Genomic DNA, 26,452 nt, shown 5'->3' with positions numbered 1-26,452 from the left:
TATCAATTATCAATGATGATCTATAACTAATCAAACCATGCCCAACTCCAAAATGCAACATTGTATCATCATGAAGGTCTCAAGAAAATGATCAAGTACTGAATACCAAAAGAACCAAACAAGATCAATGGCAAAGCTCTGATCTTGAGAATTGGGATCATAAACATGATAGCATGATCTCACATCTCCTAAAAAGAAGGTCATATCCTCCAATGAACATATCAAGCTACTAAGAGCACTTGGACCATGCCAAAGCTCTAATGCATAATCAAAAGTATATCATGACATAATAACAAACATAAAAAATTTCAACCAAATACTCCAAGAGTCCTCCATGGATCCAAGATGTCAACATCTAGACAAGTCACATGAAGATACCCATCTCCTATTAATGAAACCCAAGATGTCAAAGAACCAAAACTATAATTGAAATATAATTTAGTCCATCCATGACACCAAAAAACACTGACGAAGATCATCTACCATCAAATAGTGAATCCACATCATTTCCACAAGCTCTCATTGAACTATGATACCAAGCTCTCCATGGAATAATGATTGTTGGTGTAAATAATTATTCATCTTGGATATTATTACACTTTACTTAAGTTTGCCTAGGAAATGCATTTCATAGTAGTTTGGGTATGAGACACTTGGGTGTTTGTGCCACATTGGGATAGTGTGTGTGTTGAGAAAAATGGTGTCTCAACCTTGCATTTATGCGAAGTTACTATTTATAGTAAGTTTTCATTTGAGCACGAAATGGTGCGAAACTCTCCCTGAAGCTTCTGGTTGGCTAGATAAGCATTCCGGTAAAGTTTCGTCGCAAGGTCACAGCTAGTTTTGAAGATATTAAAGTTTTCGTCTTGGAGGGGTGCAATAAAATGTTTAAACTTAATTTTGGGGACTTTAGAGGCTCCGAAACGCCCTGAAAAGTGGCCATAACCGGCGAAGCGGGTTACGAGGTGATAGAGCACTTCGCGAGCTTTCCGGCGCTTCAAACGGTTCGTCAATCGGACACCCGGTTCTCAAGTTATGGCCTCCGGAAGTTTGTACTCCTGAAATAGGAAAAAATAATTTGTATCGAATACATAAATGAGCTGTAAAAGGGAGCGACACGTGTTGATGTGTGCTTTAACATGTCATAGAAGGGAGATAAGGTCGGCTACACCTTATTGGGTGGTTTTAGCCCATGGTTTTGTAATACCGTTTGACGGTTTCTTGTATTGTATCTCCTATTTATGAGGTGTGTGAGATAGAGGTTGTGTGTAAGAGTCCTATGGCTATTGAGTTGCCTCTGAAACTCTGATTAGTGGTACTCCTGCGAAGAGCTTGCTCTGCAAGTATTTTGTAATCTGTTTTTGATTGCTGAATAAAATATTGAGCTGCTTTTGGAGGGTGGGGTTTTTCTCCCGAAAGGGTTTTCCCCACGTAAATCATTGTGTTGTGGTATGATTGCTATTATATCTATTTCTATTTTCTGTAACTGTTGTAACAATCTAAAAAAGTTTTGCATTACCCTCCTCTCAAGGTTAGTGTAGGAAGTTGTTTCCGCTACTTAACTTCCTTACAGTGTGCAGGAGAATTTCCACCTTTTGTGGATTTATCTTGTTGTTACATTCCACATTCAGTGGGTGATCCACCTCATGTGGAATATTATATTGTTTCTCCTACCTACCCACACCTATTTCCTACCTACCATTGTTTCTTATTGAGCCACATGTCATATTTGTGTGCTCACATATCCATATAGCCTTGCCTATATAAGCAGGCTCATATTCATTATATGTAATGCTTGATGATCCAGTTGATCAATATTTTCATCTTGATAGAATACAGTTTATTCCTATCTGTAGACACCTAAAATTGTCATGTCTAATTAAATAAATATTTTATTTATTTAATTATTTTAGCCTAATTATTCTATTAATTAAATAAATCTTTATTTATTTAATTAATTCATTTATCCTCTTCTAGCCTTATTTCTCATTTAAATAAATACCTTTATTTATTTAAATTATCATTTTCTTAAATTAAACAAATATCTTATTTATTTAATTGATCCCACTTCCTCTATTAATTAAATAAATCTTTATTTATTTAATTAATTCATTAGCCTTTTCTACCTATGACACATGTCATTCATCTCTTAATTCATACACTACCTACCCTTTCATTATTTTCTTATTTCTTTTACCTACCCTCTAATCATAGCCGACCATTTATCTTTTACACCTCTCAATCTTATCTCTCCATTTCTTATTGTGTCTTCTATATAAGGAGATGCTTCCTTCATTATCAAACCCCTCAACTATGAATTCAACCCCTGGACATATACATTCTAATCAAGCATCCTAGCATTCAAACTTTCATATGCGATCAAGTCTACTTGCAACCACATTTCCGTTCTTTGTTGAGCTCTTGTGCACATATAAAAATTTGAGAGAAAATATATAAAGCAAGATCAATGGAGATAGGAAGAATGGAGATTCAAACCCTTTTGGACATGTGATGGTATAATATTTGTGATTTCATTTGATTTGCATTGTCTTAGGTAATCTTCATATGTTATAGTGGATCTTTGTTGTTGTTAGGCTAGAGTTTTGTGGTTGAATTCATTTAGCCTTTTAACATTGTTGTTATCCATTTTCACCATATACACTATCAATATTTTGTTCTCTCTTATTTGTGATTTCCATTGCCTCTTTATCTTGGCAAAATCTCACATGATATCAGAGCCATTAGAGTGTCATTGGTTTGCCAATTGAGAGAAATTTGATGCTATTTGAGGTTGTGTATTTTGGATCTTTCTATTGCAGGTTATTATTGAAGCTTGATGGGTCAAATCTCAGGTTACCATTGGATTGAGGAGGTCCAAGAAAAGTCAGTTTTGCCTTTTGTTTCATCCAAATCGGACTTCGAAGGCCAAATCTAGAGGCATTTGAAGTTTGAAGCTGTGGTGAAAATTTTCTAGAAATTATAATTTTGCAAGCAATTTTCAAATAGCGACATCACACTCATCTAGACTCATTTTTTCGAGCAATTTTTTTGTTTTGGGGTAGAATTTTGTGATCTGTACAGTGGTGCAGGAGTTTTCTGATTTTTGGATACAAGTTTTCTGGAAATCGTGAAATCCTGATTTTTACAACTTTGGAGACTTCATTTGGGCTCATATGGACTCCTTTTCAGGTGTCATTTTTTTGAGAGTGCATAATTTTTTGTCTACTTTCATAATCTGCCATTTGTTTGCAATGATTGTTAGTAGAAATTGTACTTTCAGTATTTGGTCATTTTTTGGCCTATTTGGTACTTGTATTTCGCTTGGATCTCAATTTAGATCACTAGCCGTATTTGTTGAATTCTCTTATATATCATTTTGAGAAGTTGTAAATTGAAATCAGAAGTCCACTTTGCCTTGTTTTGTAAGTGGCCCATTGTGTACGCACTAAGTATAAAGTGCCAAATCACCTTTTTTGGGGGGGGTTCTTGATTAAGTATTTTGGGGGGATGTCTTGTGTGATTGTGCCTCTCTCTCTATCTTGTGTTTTTTCATTTTGGTGCTATGGGTTCTCCTAAATTTCCACTTTTAACTCCTCATAACTATGCATCATGGAAGATTAAGGCATGGAGTAAACTAATGGAAAAAGGACTCATTCATTATGTAATTGGAACTATTATAGCACCACCTGATCCTAAGGCTGATCCTAATGCTCAACTTGAATGGCTCACTAAAAATGCTATGGAAATTAGAACTCTTAGAAAGTATGTATCAGATGACCTCATTTTTCACATTGATAAGTGTACTATAATTAAAGAGGCTTGCGATATTTTTAAGAAATTGTATGGTCAAGTTGATGAGATTAAGGGCTACAAGCTTGATAGTGAACTCACAACTTTGGATCCCAAGGATTTTGATACAAGGGTGAACTCACAAAGATGGTTCTCACTTTTTGGTACATCCTGATTTTTGCTGAAATCATACATTTTTTATAAAATATAATGATTTAAGATTTAAGAGGTCCCATTCTAAATAATTAATTGAAGAGAGTTAAATCAAAGGCTCTTAGATCAAAATTTCTTGGATAGAACCTCTCTACTTCTAAATCAAACTTGCAATGGAGTCTCCTTTGCATCTATCAAATGCTGATAAAAAACCAATTTTACATTAGCTTTTGGGGGGTCAAATTAATTCATTTAAAAGTTTTTTGTTTTAAAGTATTTATTCCTTATTATAAGCTTTCCAAATAGTATAACTTTTAATATATTTAATTTCATTAATATATTTTTATTTTATTTCTTATGAATGTAGGTTTTTCACCGAACATGAACTTCTTTGTTCAATTAATTGGGAAAAATAGTAAACTAATTCAAAAAAATTCTGAAAAATATCTATGCACTAGATATTAATGTTTTCTTTCTAACAAAAAAAAGAAAATTGAATTTTGATATATATAGAACAAGTTATGTGTTCAAACGTACACCTATATCTAAATTATAATTAGTCGAATTTCAAAACTTAATAAAATGAAAAATATTCAACATATCACTATCAAACCAACTACATGCCCTGGGTATTGATGTTACAAACCAAAATTCAAAAGAATTAAGTTTTTGTCATTTATAGAAAAAATATTATGCGTTTTGGGATACACATCACTTTTTAAAAATGTTGTTTGCTGTAAAAAATTACTTTTTGAGGGAGATGGAAAAATCAATAAAAATTTATTCAAACAAATTTGAAAAAAATATATTTAGAATCTACAAACAAGATGTTAAAAATCACTAGTTTATATCATCTTCAAATTATTGACGGTTTAAAAGTTATAGGTGTCGGAAAGTGAAGGATTTTTTTCAAAATATTCATAGAAGTGTCAAAGTTGGTCAAAAAGTGGGAACCAGTATTGTGAGTTCACCCACAATCCAAGATTATGTCACAAAATCAACTGAGCTAAGAGCAATGCTAAAGGATTGTGGAATTGACAAAAAGGATACTTAATTGGTTTAAAACTTGTTGGACAAGCTTCCTTCAGAGTATGCAGCCTTTGTATCTAGCTTTCACACCCATAGGTTAGCTCAAGGTTCCTCATACACTTCTCCCTCATTTGATTCATTCATGGAGATGTTGATACTTGATCCATCTAAGTTGACCAAGATGGGAATTCTCAAATCTTCAAAGTCACAAGCTTTGGTGGCTAACAAAGGGAATCAAAGCAATCAAGGAAAAGGCAAGAGTCAAAACTAACCTAAGTCAAAACCAAAACAAGATGGAGCACAATCTTCCTCTCCACAACAAGGTGATTCACCATTCTCACCTAAGAGGAAATCATATAAGGACAATCTTTTTTGTGGATATTGCAAGAAGTTGAGACATGATGAACATCATTGTTACAAGAAGGATATTGATGAGTTGAAGAATCTTCTTGAGAAGAACAAAATCAACCTACCTTCTAGAATGTCTACATTAGCTTCTTCTTCCAAGGATAAAGGAAAGGATCACTCTTTTGGGATAGATAAAGGAAAGGGAAAATCTCTTTATGCTACTACAAGTCATGATTCAGAAAGATGGCTTCTGGATTCAAGGGCTTCTCATCATATGACATCTTCACAATCTATGTTTTCTACATTTGAGCCTTGCCACATGCCACAGATTTTGATGGGCAATCATACATACATGGATGTGATTGGAAAAGGATCTATTGCCATTGGGGATAACTCCTTCAATGATGTGTTGTGTGTACCCCACTTGACAAATAATCTTCTTTCCATCTATCAAATCACACATGGGGCAACTAGGAGAACTGTGGAGTTCACACCTGATTCAGTTATCATTAGAGACTTGGAGAGTGGAGCTATCATTGAGACTGGGGTGGTTGATCATTCATCTCGGTTGTACTCTTTTTCAGATTTTGGTCCTATTGATGAGGTTAATTCTTCTTATGTTGATGATTCAAATTTTGAGAACTTTGGGCATTTGAACTTGGGGATTCTCACATGTGAACTTGTTCTAGAGCCTTTCATTTCATCTCCTCCTCTTGATATCACACCTCCTATTGCACCTGATGATGCAGCTAGTGCGATAGTTTTGCCTTCTTGTGATTCAGTGCATCAAGATATTTCATGTCTTTCAGCTTCATTTGATTGGGATTCCTACTTGACAGACATTGCAGGTTTGTGTGTGGACTCCTACATTGCAGATTTGGGAGACACCATTGATGACATTCATCTTCTCTTTGATGAAGATGATCCTTCTTTGATTGTTGTGAGGGATCACTTTGACCCTCTTGTGCATTCTCTACATGATCAATCTTTAGAGGTTGACGTGATTGTGGATACTTTTGTACAACACTTGGAGGAGGTCTCTTTATCTTTTGAGGAGATATATGAGTCTTTGGATATTGTTCTACATTCATCTCCACTAGCTCTTGGAGTGCCTTTTTCAGTAGTGTGGCACAATTTACCACCTTTGGAGGAGGTTACTTTCAACATCAACATGGGGACACTTGAGAAGTTTTTAGAGATTCCTTTCATCATGAGTTTTTTTGCCTCATCTTCCCTTCATGGTTGGGGAGACTTTTTGGATCCACCTTTTGTTTTGTTTCTTCCTAAGGGGAGGAATTTTGTTCGACGTTCATGGAGCAGTTTCTTCATTCATCTTCGAGATTCTATCATTGGTGTAGATTCCACATTGAGGGGGGGCTTCCTAGTCTCTCTTCTTCTTCTTCTCTCATATGGGGGGGACTTTTTCTTCACATGGGGTTTTGTCCTTCACATACTTCTATGAGAGTTCTTTGTATCTAGTTTTCATCTCTCTTTTGGGGGAGGGTTTTTTCCCATTGGGTTTTTCTCTCCTTCCCCGCTTTGTGAGAGATTTCATTGCATTGGTTTGCATGCATTTGCATTTGTTCATGGGTACCTAACATGGCCTTGTATTCGAGACCCATCTTGCATTGCTTAGTTGCATTGTAGACTTAAGTGCATTCCCCTAAGTTGCACTTAAGGGGGGGCGTTGGTGTAAATAATTATTCATCTTGGATATTATTACTTTACTTAAGTTTACTTAGAAAATGCATTTCATAGTAGTTTGGGTATGAGACACTTGGGTGTTTGTGCCACATTGGCATAGTGTGTGTAGAAGAATTTTCACCTTTTGTGGACTTATCTTGTTACATTCCACATTCAGTGGGTTATCCACCTCATGTGGAATATTATATTGTTTCTCCTACCTACCCACACCTATTTCCTACCTACCCTTGTTTCTTATTGAGCCACATGTCATGTTTGTGTGTTCACATATCCATATAGCCTTGCCTATATAAGAAAGCTCATATTTATTGTATGTAACGCTTGATGATCCAGTTGATCAGTATTTCATCTTGATAGAATATAGTTTATTCCTATCAATATTTTGTTCTCTCTTATTTTTGCTTTCCATTGCCTCTTTATCTTTGCAAAATCTCACAATGACAAATATCATCAAAATCAAGATCATTCATGGGCCAACATGATCAAATAAATCAAGACCAAGAGATCTCAAAGGGAATAGTATAAGCACAATCTTTAAATGAATAAGATATATCATCACCGAACATCACTATCACAAGCTCCCATTAAAGTGTGTAAAAAATATATCCATGACATCATGGTAACGATCTCCTAACTAAAGGTCAAACAAATACCCTCACACAATAAAAGAAATCAATTAGAGTATTAGGGGATCCCAAAAGGCAAAGTGAAACCATGATCCTCAAATAAGAAGATCATATATATTGTCCCAAACAATTAAGAAATAATCCACCACCACTAATAATGCACCTGCATAAGTTACAATCAGGTTATGTCAATTTCTTAAAGGAATAGGGAACATCCATGTCACCAATATCACCACTAACTGTACCAGCATCAAACTCCCACCATATCACACCTATTTGCATCACATATATAGTCAACAATAGGTCCCACATCATGGTTGTACCTAGTAACACCATCTCTCAATCTCAATATGACAAACAAACTAGCAAAACAAGTGACTTAACCAAGCCACAAATTTGAATCTTAATCAACACCAAATCATCTATGGGTACAAGAAACCAACATTCAAGACATATATACACATAGTTATAGACCATCTACAACAATGTACAACTTGTAGACCCAACAATGCAACACATAAATCCAATAAAATAATGATAACCATGTCAAATGAGAGTAATCTTATATGTACATTTGTGTATGTACAATGACTAAAAAACCAATTCAACAACATTGTATTTTCCATGGGCTAACAAAATCATCATAGTCATAATAACCCATAAATCAACTTAGATAGAAATAACAAAAAATAAATCATGGCAAAACATCTCCAAACCTAATCCAATGTGTAGTTATCTAAAAAAGATCTTCAATGAATATGACAAGTCCAAAATTCAAATTTTTTTACAAGTTATGATCTCTACAAGTTTAAAAATAAAATATAGCTTCTAGCAAGCATTTCATTGTCAAAATGGCACAATCCAAAAAAAATAGTCACACCACTATGTAGTACTTGTGGTGCAGGAGCACCTAAGGTCTAGTCAAAGAGTCAACTAGGGGTTTGAGTCTTAGGTGTTAGAGGTCATGTATTTTTTATTGAATAAGGTAAACTAAGACCATCTGTATTGTTATTTCATATTTTTAGGTCGGTATGTCAAATTTAGAGTCATATTTTGTAAAATTGCAAAGTTGTCAAAAAGTTGTCATGCAACATTTTACAAGTTTTGGAAGTTGAACGGTCATGCAACCCAAAATCTTGTTGTGGCCACGAGAAACTTCATAATTTGGTATAAATTGTATAAGCCAACCATTGGCAAAAGGAGGCTGCAACATAATTTCAAATTTAAAATCATTAGCAACTATTTGGAAGCTCATTTTTCTACAATTACTTTGTTTTCTGCACGTGTACGGATTTCAATTGATTGGACAGTCATATGTATGGATAGAGAATTGAATTACCTTCCATTTACTAATGATTTGAGTTTCTAATTCATTGTAAGGAAGAATTTATAGTAGTTTTTCACACGGTTACCTAGTTAGCTAGGGTAACTAGGGTTTCAACAACAAAATTATAATTTTCCCCTACCCGGTTATCAAAATAACCTAAAAATTGTTGTGTGGATAGGGAAGTCACTAAAAAAATATATTTTAAGATTTTAAGGCAGGGGCAATTGATTGAAAGTGAGTTTCAACCAACCCTAGGCCTAGTTTATAGGCTTTTCCTAGCTTTTGTGCAAGTTCAAACTACTAAGGGGACTAATTCTGCATTGTTTGATGTTATCACCCTAAAATCACCAAAATACTTGGTTTCCACATCCCACCTAACTGTCTAAGGGGTTGATTTGGTTTTGCAAGCTAAATTTGAGGGCGTTGCTTTGTAAAATAGGCCCAATTCAGCCTAGTTCAGTCATAGTTTGCTTACCTAGTCTAAAACAACCTACCCCAATTATTGTTCAGGGTGTGTAAGGGATTAATGGTTATCCCCATATGAAAGGGTTTGTGATTTGGAGTAGAGGGGTGAAAGTTGTAGGTCAAAAACACCAGTAGTATGGCTAGTAGGAAGTAGCCTACCTAGGGTCCCAAATTGGAAGCATATAGCAACACCAAGCCAAATTGGTGATTGATTGATTCAAGAAGGTTCACTCTCCCTTTTATTGCATCAAGCGGCATTAGAGTTTAGGTTCTAATTGGGAGATTTGTGTGTGTGAAGATAAGGTGAAAATAGTGGTTACATAGAAGAAGGGAAAGATGCCTCCCAAGGGTAATACAGTCGTCACAAGAGAGGTGAGGTTAGTCAAGGAGAACCAAAATGGACTTACCATTCTGACATGAAATTGGACTTACCAATGTATGGTGGCAAGATGGATAATGAGGAGGTACTATATTGGATAGATGCCCTTGATAACTACTTTGATTTCAAGGAGGTCCAGGAGGACCAAAAGGTGAGGTTGGCCAAGACCACTTTGAAGGGGCCAGCATCAACTTGGTGGAACTACACTTAGTCAGAGAGGTTGAGAAGAGGAAAACCCAAGATTAACACTTGGGACAAAATGGTAGCAAAAGTGAAGGCCCAATTTTTACGAGGTGGCTATTAGATTCAAACCTTTAGGAGACTGTAGAACCTAAAGAAAAAAGAGATGGATGTGATGACATATAAAGAGGATTTTCATAAATTGCACCCGAGGGAAGGGCACCATGAAGATGAAGTAGATAAAATAGCAAGGTATATGAATGGGTTGAGACATAGCATACAAGATGAATTGAGTCTAACTACCCCTAGGAGTGTAGAAGAATGTTTTCAGTTGGCCACAAGAGTAGAAGAGAAGGTCAACATGAGGCAAGAGCAGCAAGCCAGAGGTAGAGGAAAGAACAATAGAGGAAGAGGAGACTTTGGAGGAGGTAGAACATAATTCCAAAAGAATCAAGGGGAGACTAGTGGTCAGAAAGAACAAACCAATGAGCAAACAAGAGGATTCAGGGGTAGGAGATCTAACACAAGGGGGAAGATTTGGAAACCAAGGAAGAGGATCAAATACATTCTCAAGGAAGTGTTTTCAATGTGGCCAAATTGGTCACCCTTCTTGGAGATGCCTGGACAAGCCAAGTACAAGATCTTATGGAGGAGAAAGGAGGATACAAGTTGATCATGGAGAAGAGGGAGAGAGTGTGAACTCACCATCATTACATGCAACACTTGAGGTAGGGGAAACCTTACTCATGAGGAGGACATTGATCAAAGTTCCAACCATCAAGGAACAACCACAAAGGAAGGCTTTATTTAGAACCACATGTAAGGCACACGGAAAGGTATGTAAAGTGGTAGTTGATTTCGGTTCCACTGATAATTAAGTTGCAGTAGAGATGGTAGAGAAGTTGAAACTAAAGATGATCCCTCACCCCACACCATATAAAGTGTCTTGGCTAAATTAGGGTCAACAAGTACTTGTCAATGAGCAATCTTGGATAGAGTTCAATATTGGTGCTTATAAGGATAAAATTTTGTGTGATATAGTTCCCATGGATGTGTGTCACATCCTACTTGGCAGGCCTTGGTAGTATGACAGTGAGGCCCAACATGATGGATAGAAGAATGTCTATGTCATCAAGAAGGGGGAAGTATCTTATACCCTTACCCCATTAAAGGAAGATGAGACTGCAGTCCATGAAGGACCTAGAGTAATGGTGGTGAAGGAGGAGTTCATGAAGAACTTGGAAGAAGAGGAGTGTGGATATGCCATTGTGGGGAAACCAATCTCAAAAGCAACAGATAATGATAACAAGGAAGTCCCTAAGGAGGTGCAAACCCTACTTGACAATTATGAGGGTATAGTAGTGAAGGATTTGCCTAGTTCCTTATCTCCCATCTGTGATGTGAGTCATCATATTGATCTCATTCCTGGTGCAAGTCTACCAAACAAGGTAACATACAAGATGACACCTCAACAAAATGAGGAGATCAAGAAGAAGGTCCAAGAATTACTTGATAAGGGTTTGGTGACAAAGAGTTTGAGCCCATGTGTTGTACCAACTATTTTGGCACCCAAAAAAGATGGAGATTGGAGGCTTTGTACAGATTCAAGGGATATCAACAAGATAACCATTAGATATAGATTCCCCATACCTCGGATGGAAGATCTTATGGACAGTCTAGCTGGAGAAAGGTACTTTTCTAAAATTGATTTAAAGAGTGGCTATCACCAAATAAGGATTAGAGAGGGGGATGAGTGGAAGACAAATTTCAAAAATAATGAAGGCCTTTATGAGTGGCTAGTGATGCCTTTTGGGCTATATAATGCCCCTAGCACATTCATGAGACTCATGAATGAGGTCCTAAGAGAGTTCATAAACAAGTTTATAGTGGTATACTTAGATGATATATTGGTGTTCAACAGGACAAAAGAGGACCATTTGAGACACTTGGACAAGGTGCTAGGAAGGTTGGATGAAGAAAAGTTGATTATCAATCTCAAGAAGTATGAGTGGATGAAGGAATAGTTGATATAATTGGGTTTTGTGATTTCACAAGGAACCTTGAAGATGGACCCACAAAAAGTAGAGGCCATACTCAGCTGGCCAATACCTAAATCAATTGGGGAAATCATAAGTTTCCATGGTTTAGCAAGTTTCTACCGCAATTTCATAAAGAATATCAATAATATTGTGGCACCCATAATAGACACCATCAAAGGAGAGAAGAGGAGCAGATTCCACTGGACCAAGGAGGGTGATAAGAGTTTTGAGTACCTCAAGACAAGGGTAACACATCAACCTATCCTTACTTTACCTAATTTTAATAAGGTATTTACAATAGAGTGTGATGCCAATGGCTATGCCATAGGAGCAGTGTTGAGTCAAGAGGGGAAGCCAATAGCTTTTTATAGTGAGAAATTGAATGAAGCCAAGAATAAGTATTCTTCCTATGATTTGGAGCTATATGCCATGGTGCAAGCACTAAAAAAATGGAGACACTACCTATTGCCTAAGGAGTTTGTGGTATGCACAGATAACCATGCTTTGAGTTTCTAAACAATCAAGAAAAGCTGAGTCATAGGCACATGAAGTGGGTGGAGAAACTGCAGTCCTACACCTTCACCATAAAACACAAGAAAGGGTAGGCTAACAAAGTAGTTGATTCCTTGAGTAGGAGGACAATATTGATACAAGAGATGGAGCTTCAAAGTGTAGGAATTGATTCCTTAAGAGGTATGTATTAGATTGATGAAGATTTTCATGAAGTGTTTGTTGTTTGTGAGCAGACACAAGGGTCTTTTCACAGTGAGTATGCAGATTATGTGTTGCAAGGTGGTCTTTTGTTCAAGGGGGCTCAGTTATGTGTCCCAAAGTGTTCCATGAGAGACAACCTAATCAGAGAGAAGCATAGTGGTAGTCTAGGAGGACATTTTAGATGTGATAAGACATTGGACCAAGTCAAAAGGTTTTATACTGGCCTAAGATGCACCTAGATGTGAAGAGGTTTGTGGAAGGTTGTGGTATATGTCATAGAGCAAAGGGGTCAAGTTCTAATGCAGGGTTGTATCAACCTTTTCCCATACCTAATAGACCATGGGAAGCCATCAGTATGGACTTTGTTTTGGGTCTACCAAGGACTACAAGAGGATATGACAGTGTGTATGTGGTTGTGGATAGGTTCAACAAGATGGCTTACTTTATTGCATGTAAGACAACTAATGATGCCTCCCGCATTGCAAGTTTGTTCTTTAAGGAGATTGTAAGGATTTGTGGGTTTCCATTATTCATTGTGTCTGACAGAGATTCAAAGTTCATTGGAAAAATTTTGGAGAAAATTGTGGAGAAAACTAGGAACCAAATTGACTTTTAGTTTTGCCTATCATCCTCAAATGGATGGGAAGACTGAGGTTGTCGATAGTTCATTGGGAAACCTACTAAGATTTCTAACAAAGGAGCACAATTAGTCATGGGATTTAATCCTACCATAGGTAGAGTATGCATACAATGATTCAATCACCCAGAGCATAGGGAAAAGTCCATTTGAAGTTGCCTATGGAGTGCATCCTAGAGGTATCTATGAGTTGAGATATTTGAGGGGATGGATAGAAGGAGTGCCCAAGGTGAAGATTTTGTAGTAGCCATGCATGACATCCACAAACATGTCAAGGAGACACTTGAGAAGAATGTGGACAAGTATAAGAGGAAGGCAGGCTTGAAGAAGAGCGATGTACAATTCAAGGTGGGCAATCTAGTGTTGGCACATTTGAGGAAGGAGAGATTGCCAAAGGGAAAGTATACAAAGTTGATGATGAAGAAGATAGGGCCATGTAAAGTGGTTTACAAGTATGGTAATAATGCTTATGAGATTGAACTCTCACCGGGGGTTGCTATCTCACCTATATTAAATAGAGCTAATTTGTATCCCTATAAGGAATCTGATTTTGTAGGTCAAGGAGAAGAAGGAAGTGCATATGTTGATGTGGAATGGGTCAAGGACCTCCCACCTGCTTAGCCCATGCAACTTGAAGCCATTTTGGACTCAAGAGAAGTGAAGAGGACAAGGAGGAAAGTATAGAAGGAACACCTAGTCATATGGCTAGAACTACCTAATGAAGATGCCACCTGGATGTCAAAGGAGGATATAGAACATCATGGGGTCTCAGTTGCAAATCTCATTTCATCAGGAGCATAAAATATTTCCTCTCTAGGTGTATGGTGCAGGAGCACCTAAGGCCTAGTCAATGAGTCAATTAGGGGTTTTAGTATTAGGAGTTAGGGGTCATGTCTTTTTGATTGAATAAGGTCTATTAAGACAATTTGTAATGTTATTTCATATTTTTAGTTCGATATGTCAAATTTGGAGTCATATTTTATAAAATTGTAAAGTTGTCAAAAAGTTGTCATGCAACATTTGGAAGTTGAACGGTCATGCAACCCAAAAGCTTGTTGTGGCCACAGGAAACTTCATAATTTGGTATAAATTGTATAAGCCAACCATTGGGAAAGGAGGCTGCAATAGAATTTTTAAATTTGAAATTATTGGCAACTATTTGGAAGCTCATTTTTCTGCAATTACCCTATAAACTGCACTTGTATGGTGTTGTACGGATTCAAATTTATTGGATAGTCATATCTATGGATAGAGAATTGAATTACCTTCCATTTTCCAGTTAATTGAGTTTATAATTCATTGTAAGGAAGAAGTTATAGCAATTTTTCACACGATTACCTGGTTAGCTCGGATAACTAGGGTTTCAACAACAAAATTACAATTTTCCCCTACCCGGTTATCAAAAAAACCTAAAAATTGGTGTGTGGATAGGGAAGTGACTAAAATAATATATTTTGAGAGTTTAAGGCAAGGGCAGTTGACTAAAAGTGAGTTTGAACCAACCCTAGGCCTGGTTTATAGGCATTTCCTAGCTTTTGTGCAAGTTCAAACTACTAAGGGGACTAATTTTGCATTGTTTGATGTTATCACCCTAAAAACACCAAAATATTTGGTTTCAACATCCCACATAACTATCCAAGGGGTTGAGTTGGTTTTGCAAGCTAAATTTGAGGGGGTTGCTTTGTAAAATGGGCGTAATTAAGCCTGGTTGAGTCATAGTTCATTGACCTGGTCTAAAACAACCTACCCCAATTATTTTTTAAGGTGTGTAAGGGATTAATTGTTATCCCCATATGCAAGGGTTTGTGATTTGGAGAAAAGGAGTGAAAGTTGTAGGTCAAAAACCCAAGTAGTAGGGCTAGTAGGAAGTAGGTGGTTTGTGATAGCAAGTATATAGCAACACCAAGCTAAATTGGTGATTGATTGAGTCAATAAGGTTCACTCTCTCCTATCTTGTATCAACTCGGAACCACCTTTCCAATGACACTCTAGGCTCAATTTATGTGCCATTGAAGAAAAATACCAAAGTCTACTATATGGGCAAGCTAGGAAGTGGTAGACTAGTGGTATTTAGATGGTGACTCACCAACAACTCATGGGTGATAGATTTCATTTATCCTAACGTAATAGAACAATAAAACACATTTGTCAAAGAAAAATATTTTAGGTTCTAAGTGTCAAGTCCTTGCAAGACCACGGTCTGGGATTCGAGGGTCTAAGGTCCACATGTCCCACCAATAGACTAGGGCCAACCATCTCTTACATGGTAGTACACCTGTTAGTGAGTATTGATACCCACATATCAGGCTATGTAGGGAACCCTCACGTGTAAAATTTCTTTAGTTTAAATAAGACCAAAAAATAATTTTGTGTAAGAAAATATATTTATTTATTTTTCTCGTCTTCTATATACATGGTATGACTATATGGTTGTATAATGAGGCATGGGACAAAAAAAAGATTATTTTCTTCAATAACCAAATTAGGTCAAATGTTATGTCAATATTTTTCTGTTGAGCCTCCTAGATCCAACGATGAGGCTTATTTTGGCCTAGGGGTCATTTGTGAAATCTCTCCTCCAAAACCCTCATAATGAACACCCATAAAAACCATTTTCCAAAATTAGATTCATAAGCCTATATCTACAAAAAATAACCATAGACCTACAACCCCAAAACCCCAAATCCATAAGAAACAACTTGCATAAAACCCCCATACCTTATCGTGTCTTCATTCTCACCTGCAATCCCTAAATTCAACTATACACTAGATTTACTCCAACAAGGGTTATACAAACCACAACCATGTGACTTTGATACCAATTGTTAGGAAATTTTCAGCCATGCATGATAATTTTCACATAACTTAAATAGAGAAATCTATGTAAACAAGTATTCAAAATACACATGCAAAAGAATAGACAACATAACATTGAAACATGGCACTAGATATACCCTACAAACCCCTTAAGAGGGAAAAAAATCAACTTCCAAAAGCATCCTTGTCTCATTTATTATTCAACAATAAAACCATTACGATACTTATTTAGAGTCTCCTTGAACTCTTATGAAATATAAGCTCTCTACAAGCACTCAACGTGAATAAGCATGTAATCAAACATCACATCTCATGCTTCAAACCCTCACAAATGTAAACAAGAGATTTTATCAACCCCTTAATTTAAATATCCAACTAGCAAACCTTAGAAAACTACCCATGTACTTGTTTTTATAGAATTAAGCTCACTCAAAACCACCAATTGATATTACATAAAACCCCGTGACTAATACCATGAGATTATTAGTATATTATTTTTTCCCAATATTAAATGTGTTCCCATGGGAATGCTGACAATGTAATAACCATTGATAAAGTGAATGAGGACATAATAAAGGAGAGAGTTGAAAAAGAGAAGGACAAATTCTTTGAAGACACCATAAAGAAGTGCACAAAACACTTGAATACATTATTACCGACACTTAACTCTACAATTTTGGAGTACAAGGAGCTTTATAGGGAAACATGCAAACCCCAACTTCTGACTGAATTGCAAGAGATTGCAGGTACAATATTGCATAGGTACGAGGTTCGTCTCCACCTGGATTCGCAAGTTTGAGTGTATCTCATCGGCCCTAAGAGATTGGATTAGGTGGTCATAAGACCCTCGTTTATCCTAGTTGGGTATGCGGGTCGTGTTGGACAATTGAATGACAAAGGATATCACCTTGAATTTAAAAGTGGAGTGTGTAGGATCATGGGATGCAAAGGAGATTTGATTGCAACTGGTAAACAAACTAGAGGTAATCTATTTCATCTGAATGCTAATGTGATGGTGGTTGAAATTGAGGATAGTTGGTTATGGCACAAAAGGTTTTATCATGTCAACTTTGATAACTTTATAAGGGTCAGCAAATCTAGTATGGTGAGAGGTATGCCACAACTTGTGAAACCGGACAATGTGATGTGTAAAGAATGCCAGATGGGCTAGAAAGTGTAGGCCAATAAAATATTTGTATTGATTGAGTTTGTGGAGCCAAGGGTTTCTGCAGATCTATTTGTCTTTGGGAACGATACCTCCCATTGATAGCATAACTGAGGTGGTGAAAGATCCTCCGAAGGGTTGCAATTGAGAGTGAAGGATATTTCAGTCCTTCATACTGAGTTTGTTGAGGTTTAACATCAGCATTCATGGTGGATGATTTGGGAGAAGATTTCTTGGAGATTTGAAAAAGAATAAAGTAAAAAGTACTATTGGAGAGAAAGGTGGATTTAACACTAGAGGTAGGAATAAACAATAAGAGTACACCAAGAGTAACAATATTGGTAGTAGAAGCGGGTTAGTAGTTGTAACAATAGGGTTGGAGAAAGAAAATGGTAGGTAGGTAGGTGGTGAAGAGGATATAAAATTGGTAAAACAATGGGAAAACCTATAGTATGAAGAATATTTATTCCATAAAGAATACCCAATATAATGACTTTCAAAATATAACTTCACTAATTTTTAAAAAATTGACATGACCAAGGCATCAACAAGTGATTTTATCATAAGAGATATTTCTTGGAAACATCGATATCATGATCATAATTGTGTTGGTATTTTTTTATCATCAATACGATTTTTAGTATTAACATAAACAAAAAAGATTTCATTAACATGATAGTGGTTAGCCATAGTAAGGAAGATTTTTCATTTATTTCTATTTAGTTTATATAACTATTGTAAAGATCTAAAAAAAAAAATCATATACATCCTTTCAAGGTTAGAGTAGGAATTTATTCCACTACCTTAGCTCTCTTACACAAATAATGTACCGTAACCACTCATTCAATCCCACCTTGCAAGATTTCTTACACCAACTATATTTAATCAATTAAATAATATTTTAATTTAATTTCTAACCTCGTCATCCTTTCTCTTATAGCATAAGTCTCACATCATAGAGATATTATATGTTCTAGATACTATTACACACCTTAGAATACCATATATTCTCTCCCCTATTGTAATATTGATACTAAAATATAATCTCAAGATTCCTCTTCAAAGTGGTTTCCTATTCACATGATAGGCTACTTTATAATAATAATAAATTATAATTATCCAATGATACAAGATAATTTACCAATAGTATATCCTTGTTTTATAAATTACATATGGGGACTAAAGACAACATAGATTAATGTTTAGGAGCAATATTTTACATAGATTTAGTACTACAACAAGAAAGTTTATTGATACTTGCTAGCTTCTACATGTAACTTCTCACAACTTCCACTAAATGCGCATTGCACGATCTAATACATAACATGGTAACATAACTCACATCCTAAACATAAAAAATATCATTTACCATAAAATTCATTTGAGACACCCATTTGTTAAAAACATATTTTTTGGATAAAAATTCATGATCAACCTTGGGAACCATGGAACATCCACCACTTATAGTTATAGAATATATATTGTATAAATTCTAAATGTGAATTATTTTTTTCTAAAACAAATGCTCCTTTTACAATCTTATGACCACCTTTTTCCAAATGCTACTTATGTCATTTATCTTGCTCAATATGTTCATGTTCTTCATAAACCTAGGACGTGTAAAACTCGAGGGAGTTCCTCAATCCTCTCATATTTGAACACCACCTTGATCTTACCATGACAAATGATCTTATGGGTTGATTTATCATCTAAGTAGAAATAACTTTCATTCTAAAATTCATATTATAAAACCACTCTTTATGAGGATTCATATGAAAAGAATCCGTTGACTAGTTAGTCATGAATCATACATGCAAGTGTATATGATGATGCAAAGAAATTATTTTCTACTTCTTCAGTGGATATCCTTGATTCTATAGAAGACACATCATTTGATGCCTTATCTTTTTCATTTCTTAAACTTGTATTCCCTTTTTAAAATAGATGGATATATCATAGTTCCAAATTTTCACCTTACATATTCTAGGATATTTATGTTAATTTTGTTATCTATCTCTTAAATTGTCCTTTCTTTAGTATGAGAATTACCTTTCACAAATAGCAAATATTTGGTCACACCCTCCATGGATTTCCACACCATTTCTTCTAATAACAAGGCTATAATTATCTCTTATATCTTCAAATTAGCAAAGGTACTACAAATTACCAAATGAAGTTACCCCATGAATTAGGTAAATTACATAATGAAGTAATCCAATTATCTTCATCATCTATCTTATCTTTAATAGAGAATTATTGGCTTACCATGATACTAAAATCATTTAAATATTTTATCATAGAACTACCATTAGCCATCTGAAGGGAGCACAAATTATTCTATAGAAAAATATTTCTCCTCAAAGACTTTGTCTAGTATAAATACCCTATCTTCTCCCACAAATTGTGATTGATGTCTTTTCCCAAAACAATCTACAACACTAAATCTAAAATGAAAATATGGATTAGACTTCTTTCGTTTCTATTGATCATATCCTAGTTATTGGCTAGCATAGATACATGATTGTATATGGATTAAAAAACCCATTGGTCTTGATCAATTAGGAGATCATCCATCTTGAACTTCCATAGTTTATAGTTTTTTCCATTAAATTTTTTTTCTCCATATTAAAAGTGTTAAACCATTTCATGTGCACAAGATTTGGATTCACCTACACTTAGCTTCCAATCAAACAAATATTATCACATAGCCAAAATACCCCTAATAGATCTTATTAACCTTACTCTAATCAAATAAAAGGAAATGGATGATTGATAATATAAACAAAAAGAGTTACACTAAATAGATTCAAACCATAATATAATAGAATAGAGAAAAGAATACACAAATAAAATACTAAATTTACTCTAGATGAAACCCTTTGAGAAAAAATGTCAAAAAGAAAAATAACAACACCCTCCATGTTACCAAAGAGAATGATTACAATATAAATATATATTTTTTGTGTTTATTATGTTCCTTCAATTATTGGGCAATCCAATAGCATCTCTTCTCTATTATTTTATTTCTTCAATATGTGCACCAACCTGTGTGCAACCTGGTTCAATCAAAAAGATCAAAAAAATATAGCAATCACTTTTTTTAACAATATAAAGCATTTTAATTTAATTTATTTATAGGCATGATTAATCCAAGAAACTAGGTGTGTTATCTAGATTATGGGTTCCAAATCCAAGGTCAAACTCCCCCATGAAAACTCATATGCCCCACCCAAGTCATGCAAATAAGATCATTAATCTGAATGCTTTATTTATATATGTTGTTCCCTTGAAAATGTGGATTCAAACTTGCAAACCATATACCCAACATATGAATTTAAACTCACTTTTAGAGATTCCTTAGTGCGATCAATTATTTTTATCTAGTGAAAGATGTCTTCTTTTAATGCACTTTGTAATCACTATCATAAGTGTAATATAACTCATGCATCATAGAAGTCATTACACTTCTCATGAATAATAGATGCTCTTAAACACTTTACAATGTCATAGATATTATTCCATGTTGTAAGATTTTTTAATTTTTTTTTATATCGAGGGCATTCCCGCGATTCAGTCCAGCGAACAAGGTAAGTTGAGGCAAGACTAGTCCCTGGGGGTAGGATCCACAACCCACAAGAAGTCTCCCTCTTAAATCTGAGAAGGCACTCGAACTCGAGACCAATGGGGAGCAAACCAAATGTCCAAGCCAACTCACCTAACAATTTTAAGATTCTTCTCTAAAGTGGCATCCCATTTCAATGAGGAGACAACTTAAATTATTATGTAATGTGTAAAAAAACCTTCCTAACACTAGGGGTAATGATTAAAATATAAATAGAAGAATATATTGGTATTTTCTAATGATGGCATCTAAGTTAAATTATATGCTTCTGGTTAGGATTAGTGTATTAGGGCATTTTCTCGCATATATGGTAACTATAAGAGTGCTATATATTTATCCTATAACATTCATATGTACTTTCATATGACTATAATATTATTTTACTGAAGAATATTGTATGAGTGGTATTGGTGTACTTAAACCAGTTGATTAATACAAGCTTGGTATTTCTTTGGTGATGGAATTCTTTTGCTAAAAGGTTTTCTCCATGTATATCCAATGTCATGTGTTTTTTTTATTTCTTAGTACTATTGTACATTATTTTACATGTTCTATTGTATGTTTTGGTAGTTGATCACGTGTACCTCTATAATGTCCCAATTTTGAAATAGGATTTAATAATGTATAATAATAATAATAATAAAATTAAAATACAAAATAATAAAAATAATATTTAAATTAAAATATAAAATTAAATATAATTAAAATTTAACTAAATTAATGAATGGTCAAAAGGCATAAAATGAAAAGTTGTGACTCCCTCAAACATGAGATATAAAAGGGAGAAGAGAACCTCATTTGAGAGGGGAGAGGGAGGAGAAAACAAAGAAGGGAGCATGTGAATCAAAGAAGTGTCAATAGAAGAAGGAAGGAATGGGAAGTAAATAAGAAAGTGACTCTTCCAAAGGAGGGCAGAAAGAATGAAAGGTTGTGACTCTTTCAAAGGGTGGTGATTGTGAAGGTTGTGACCCTTTCGAAGGGTGGTGATTGTAAAAGGTTATGGCTCTTTTGAAGGGTGGTAATTGTGAAAGGTTGTGACTCTTTCAAAGGGTGGTGGTTGTCAAAGGTTGTGACTCTTTTGAAGGGTGGTAATTGTGAAAGGTTGTGACTCTTTCAAAGGGTGGTGATTGTGAAAGGTTGCACGACTATTATGAAGGGTGGTGATTGTGAAAGGTTGTGACTTTTTCGAAGGGCGGGCATGTTGAAGGGGTGTGACTTCTCCTCAAAATGGAAGATATAAAGGGAAGAAGGTCTCATTTGAGGAGGGGGGGAAGGGAAAACAATTGGGAAAGAATATACTATTTTATAAGGTAGCAATGAAGGGTGGTGACCCAACTCTAATGAAGGGTGGTGACCCAAGTCTTATGAAAGGTGGTGACCCTTTTACCAATGAAGTATAAAATAGATTATTTGAATTATTCAATGATCACTTATCAATCATCATTTCAATAATTCAAATCAAGCAACAATCAATTAGCATACATACAATCATCATTCATCAACCAACCTTCATTACATTATCACTCACCAATACCTCAAATCATACAATCAAAGGATTTCATTCAATCAATCAATTATTAATCAATCATTCAACCATCAAAGGATAGATTGGATAACTGCAACAATATTGACACCTAGTTGTGTGATTATACATTATGTTTTGTGTATGACCTACATACATAGCAATAATATTTATATTTGCATTCTCCAAATTAATATACTACTACTTACAATTATTCAATATAGAATAATATCACTATATATCTACTTCTACATATTTATGATAAGTCATATGCTTCTATTAATATTGTTTATATATTATCTTAACATACTTTTGTATATTTATGACAAGTTATATGTTGCTAATAATATTGTTTGTACATATAGATCTGATTATGGATATTTGGTAGTTAACTGAGACTTGTGTATATCTACTTATACTTTGAATGCTTCTTAGCCATGATGGAAGGTGAGGAGGTTATCTATAGGCAGAATGGTGTTGGGGTCACCCCTAAGCGTGCCACCTCATATGTATGGCAGAGTCCACATGAGGCCAAAGGTGGGTGAATGTGCTCTACCTTTGGGCTTAGGAGGGCTAGACTTAGGGCACACTATTGGGGTAAATCCTTATCCTTTCTACCATAGTGATGGATGGAATCATATGAGAGGGAGAAGGTGGCTTGATTGAGGGGGAACAATTGCAAGACACCCTATCAAGTTACCCATCCATGGCTTGATTGAGGAGGAACGGTTGTAAAAGCACCCTATCAAGTTACCTATTTGTGGCTTGATTGAGGGGGGACGGTTGTAAATACACCCTATCAAGTTACCTATCTATGTCTTGATTGAGGGGGAATGGTTGTAAAGACACCCTATCAAGGTACCCAGCCTAGCTTTCTATGATTGGGGTTCTTTTAGTTAGTTAAGTAACCTTGTAATCAATTAGTAAGTTATGATCTATGATCTTGATCTCTATATTTACAATTGTTTGTAATTGTAAATTGCCTTATGTTTCATCATAATCGATCATTCTATACTTTATGCATCATTATCAATCATTATTTACTTTATGTATCATCATAGTTGGTTGTTTGTAATTAATATTCACTTATATAATATAATTTGTAGGTTATTTTCTAACTTGATTGCAGGTTTTTCCTTTTAAGGAGATAAAGGTACTCTCCCTCTAACCCTCCCTTATTGGTTGAGAATTGTAATCTAGGGCAAACTAGGGCATTTTACAAAAGGGGACATTACAAGTGCTAATTAGGCTAATTTGATTTATACACTTAATGTTTATACTTTCACATTCACAAATGTTTTTAGGAGATATAGATATTATATGTCTTCCTAAACACAAATTAGGTTCTCATTTTAGATTAAAATATTTCATGGTCTAGTATCAAATTAGAGTAATCTTACTTCTATCGATGTAAGAAAACTATTGATAAAAGATGTCTTAACCTTGCATTTCCAATTTTTATATGTATTAATTATTTTCATTTTTTTAATTTTGTCATCACATTAAAAAAATGAACATTCCGCTTTAAGGTAACACATAATAATTATTTTGAAATATGTGTAAGAAGCTCTGAGAATAATTAAAAACAGTATAACATTGTCATACAAATGACTTATGAAAAAATTATATGATGCATAAGCCAATGATTATAGAGCGTTAAAATATTAAACAGTATTATAGATGTCTTCTGATGCATGTCATAGAACATCTTAATTGAAAGTACAACCCAAAAAAATTGGGTCCCCAAGTTCAATGGTCAATTCTGACAAGTTATGACAATATGACAGTATCTCGTTCAAATAAACCCACAATTTAATAAGTGTAATTGACTCTCCTAGTGACATGTATCTCGTTCAAATAAACAACTCGTAACGGCTATTTATTGTTGTACAAGTCATTAAAAACATGCTCGCTTATGCTAACTCCACATGAGAAATGGCCGCTGTAAATGGGTGCAGGTTGGCGCTTTGAGTACCCTGAATCACTTATTGGCCACATATTCAAATGCTCAATTCAAGGTAAAGAATGGGAAGATGTGTCACACCATTGTGGATGATGGATGGATTATTTTAAGTTAAAATGAAGTTTGTTTCTATTTTGTAGATTGTTTAGTCTTGTGGGGGTCATTAAAATTCTTCAAAATCATTGACAAAAAATTTCCAGTGAACCTACATCTCATTCATAACCATGGCGCATATTCTGCAACAGAGTCCTCCATCTTTATATCTCAAAGCGACTGGAATCTTGACTATTATTGGAAGCTTCAATGCTGCATATTCGGAGTTCAGAGGAGCAAATTACACATACTCCAAATTTGCTCAGACACGACAAGTAAAAGAAGCCAAGAAAATATCCAGTAGAAATGGCATGCTTATTTGCTATGGGCCATCCTTAGTAGCTTCATTAGTATTCTTGCTTTACAAAGTGGAATACATTGGATCAACAGACCTGCTGTCCTCCATGGGAATGAAGCAGGGAGCAGGCCCACATCTGCTTGCCCTTGCGTCTGCTTTAACTATACACTTCCTTAAAAGAGAATTGGAGGCAAGTGTATACTTAATATTATTTCTCTACCCTTTTTGTCTTTTTCATTTATGGAATAGAAAAACATTAGGCAATGATATCATGGAGGGCTGTACTTCAATGGAAATGGGCTACCTCAAATTTGTTATATTCCCTGAGAAATTTTTGTGATTGAGAGTTTTATAGCATTAGAAAGAATTGTATGATACGTAAGATTTGGTCTTTTTATCTGAGATTTTTTTTAGCATAGAATTCTGGTTTTACCATGCTCTAAAATTAATATATATCACGGGCCTTGTAGGTTCTGTTTCTGCACCGTTACTCTGGTTATATGATCTTACAGACTGCGTTTTCAATTTCATTTGTATATTTCTTTCAAACTGTTAATCTTTTGTACGCCCAGCAGATCTCAGAGGGTTTGCAGCCACCGGGTAGGGACTTGATGTGGTTTGGAGTTGCGTTGTTTTGCATAGGCATTGGGGGCAATTTTTATCATCATTATCTGTTATCAAGGCTCAGAAAGAATGGGAAAACAGGTTATGTGGTGCCAAGTGGGGGTTTGTTTGATTTGGTGGTGTGCCCACATTATCTTTTTGAGATTGTTGATTGGATGGGCTTGGCCTTCATTTCTCAAACTCTCTACAGTTGGGTTTCTGTGTTTTGGACAGTGGTATACCTGAGTAGTAGAAGCTATGCCACCAGGCAGTGGTATTTGCAGAAAATGGAAGACTTCCCCAAGCAGAGAAAAGCTCTTTTCCCTTTCATATTCTGAATCTTGTAATTTGCTAAAGTATAATTTTGTTTTCCATGCACTTAAAATTAAGCAAAGCTTGTGTCAGTCCCTTCCATTACCATTCCGTGCTCCATATGGCACAATTAAAGCTTACGATGCACTTTTGATATGCTATGTGATGGTTCTACTTCCATAGAGCTATTTGTTTAATATATGCTACCTTCTTTTATATATGATGATGTGTTTCATGATGATAATCCTTCTAGACCTCATGAGATACATATGATTATTCATTATATATTATCGCATAGACATTTCTTTAAGTTTGAGGTCACTTATATTGATGGCATTGCATTACTAATGATACTTCATTATCCTTTCCCTCATTGCATGATACTATGAGCCTTAGTGAGGAGTTATTACATGATCATTATGGTGAATTTTTAATGTTTTTTTGTATGTGAAATCATTTTTACTCATTAATTATAATGCCATCTAATCTATTTTTGATTAATATTATACTCGATTGGTAAATATTCACAATGGTTTGATGCATCTTATTTTCTCAAGACTTCTTTCACAATTTTAGTTTGTGCTTTGATTGACTATTTATCCAGTCTTACTTCAGATAAGGATTGTGTAGATTTAGCTATGTTATCTTATTATTTATATTTCAATTC

At 35.1% G+C, this 26,452-nt stretch overlaps 1 protein-coding gene across 1 annotated transcript; it reads left to right on the top strand.

Annotated features, from left to right (window-relative positions):
- The first annotated feature begins 24,596 nt into the window (after positions 1-24,596).
- On the top strand, positions 24,597-25,887 carry LOC131072686 (uncharacterized). Its single transcript, XM_058008917.2, has 3 exons — positions 24,597-24,940; positions 24,992-25,060; positions 25,341-25,887. The coding sequence occupies exons 1-3, from the start codon at positions 24,704-24,706 to the stop codon at positions 25,809-25,811; spliced, it is 777 nt and encodes a 258-aa protein (XP_057864900.2). The 5' UTR covers positions 24,597-24,703; the 3' UTR covers positions 25,812-25,887.
- The last annotated feature ends 565 nt before the right edge of the window (positions 25,888-26,452 follow it).

This window comes from Cryptomeria japonica, chromosome 5 (genome assembly GCF_030272615.1).
Source record: "Cryptomeria japonica chromosome 5, Sugi_1.0, whole genome shotgun sequence".
Taxonomy (NCBI): domain Eukaryota; kingdom Viridiplantae; phylum Streptophyta; class Pinopsida; order Cupressales; family Cupressaceae; genus Cryptomeria; species Cryptomeria japonica.
Note: the sequence above shows the minus strand (reverse complement) of the source record. Positions and strands in the feature narration are given on the sequence as shown.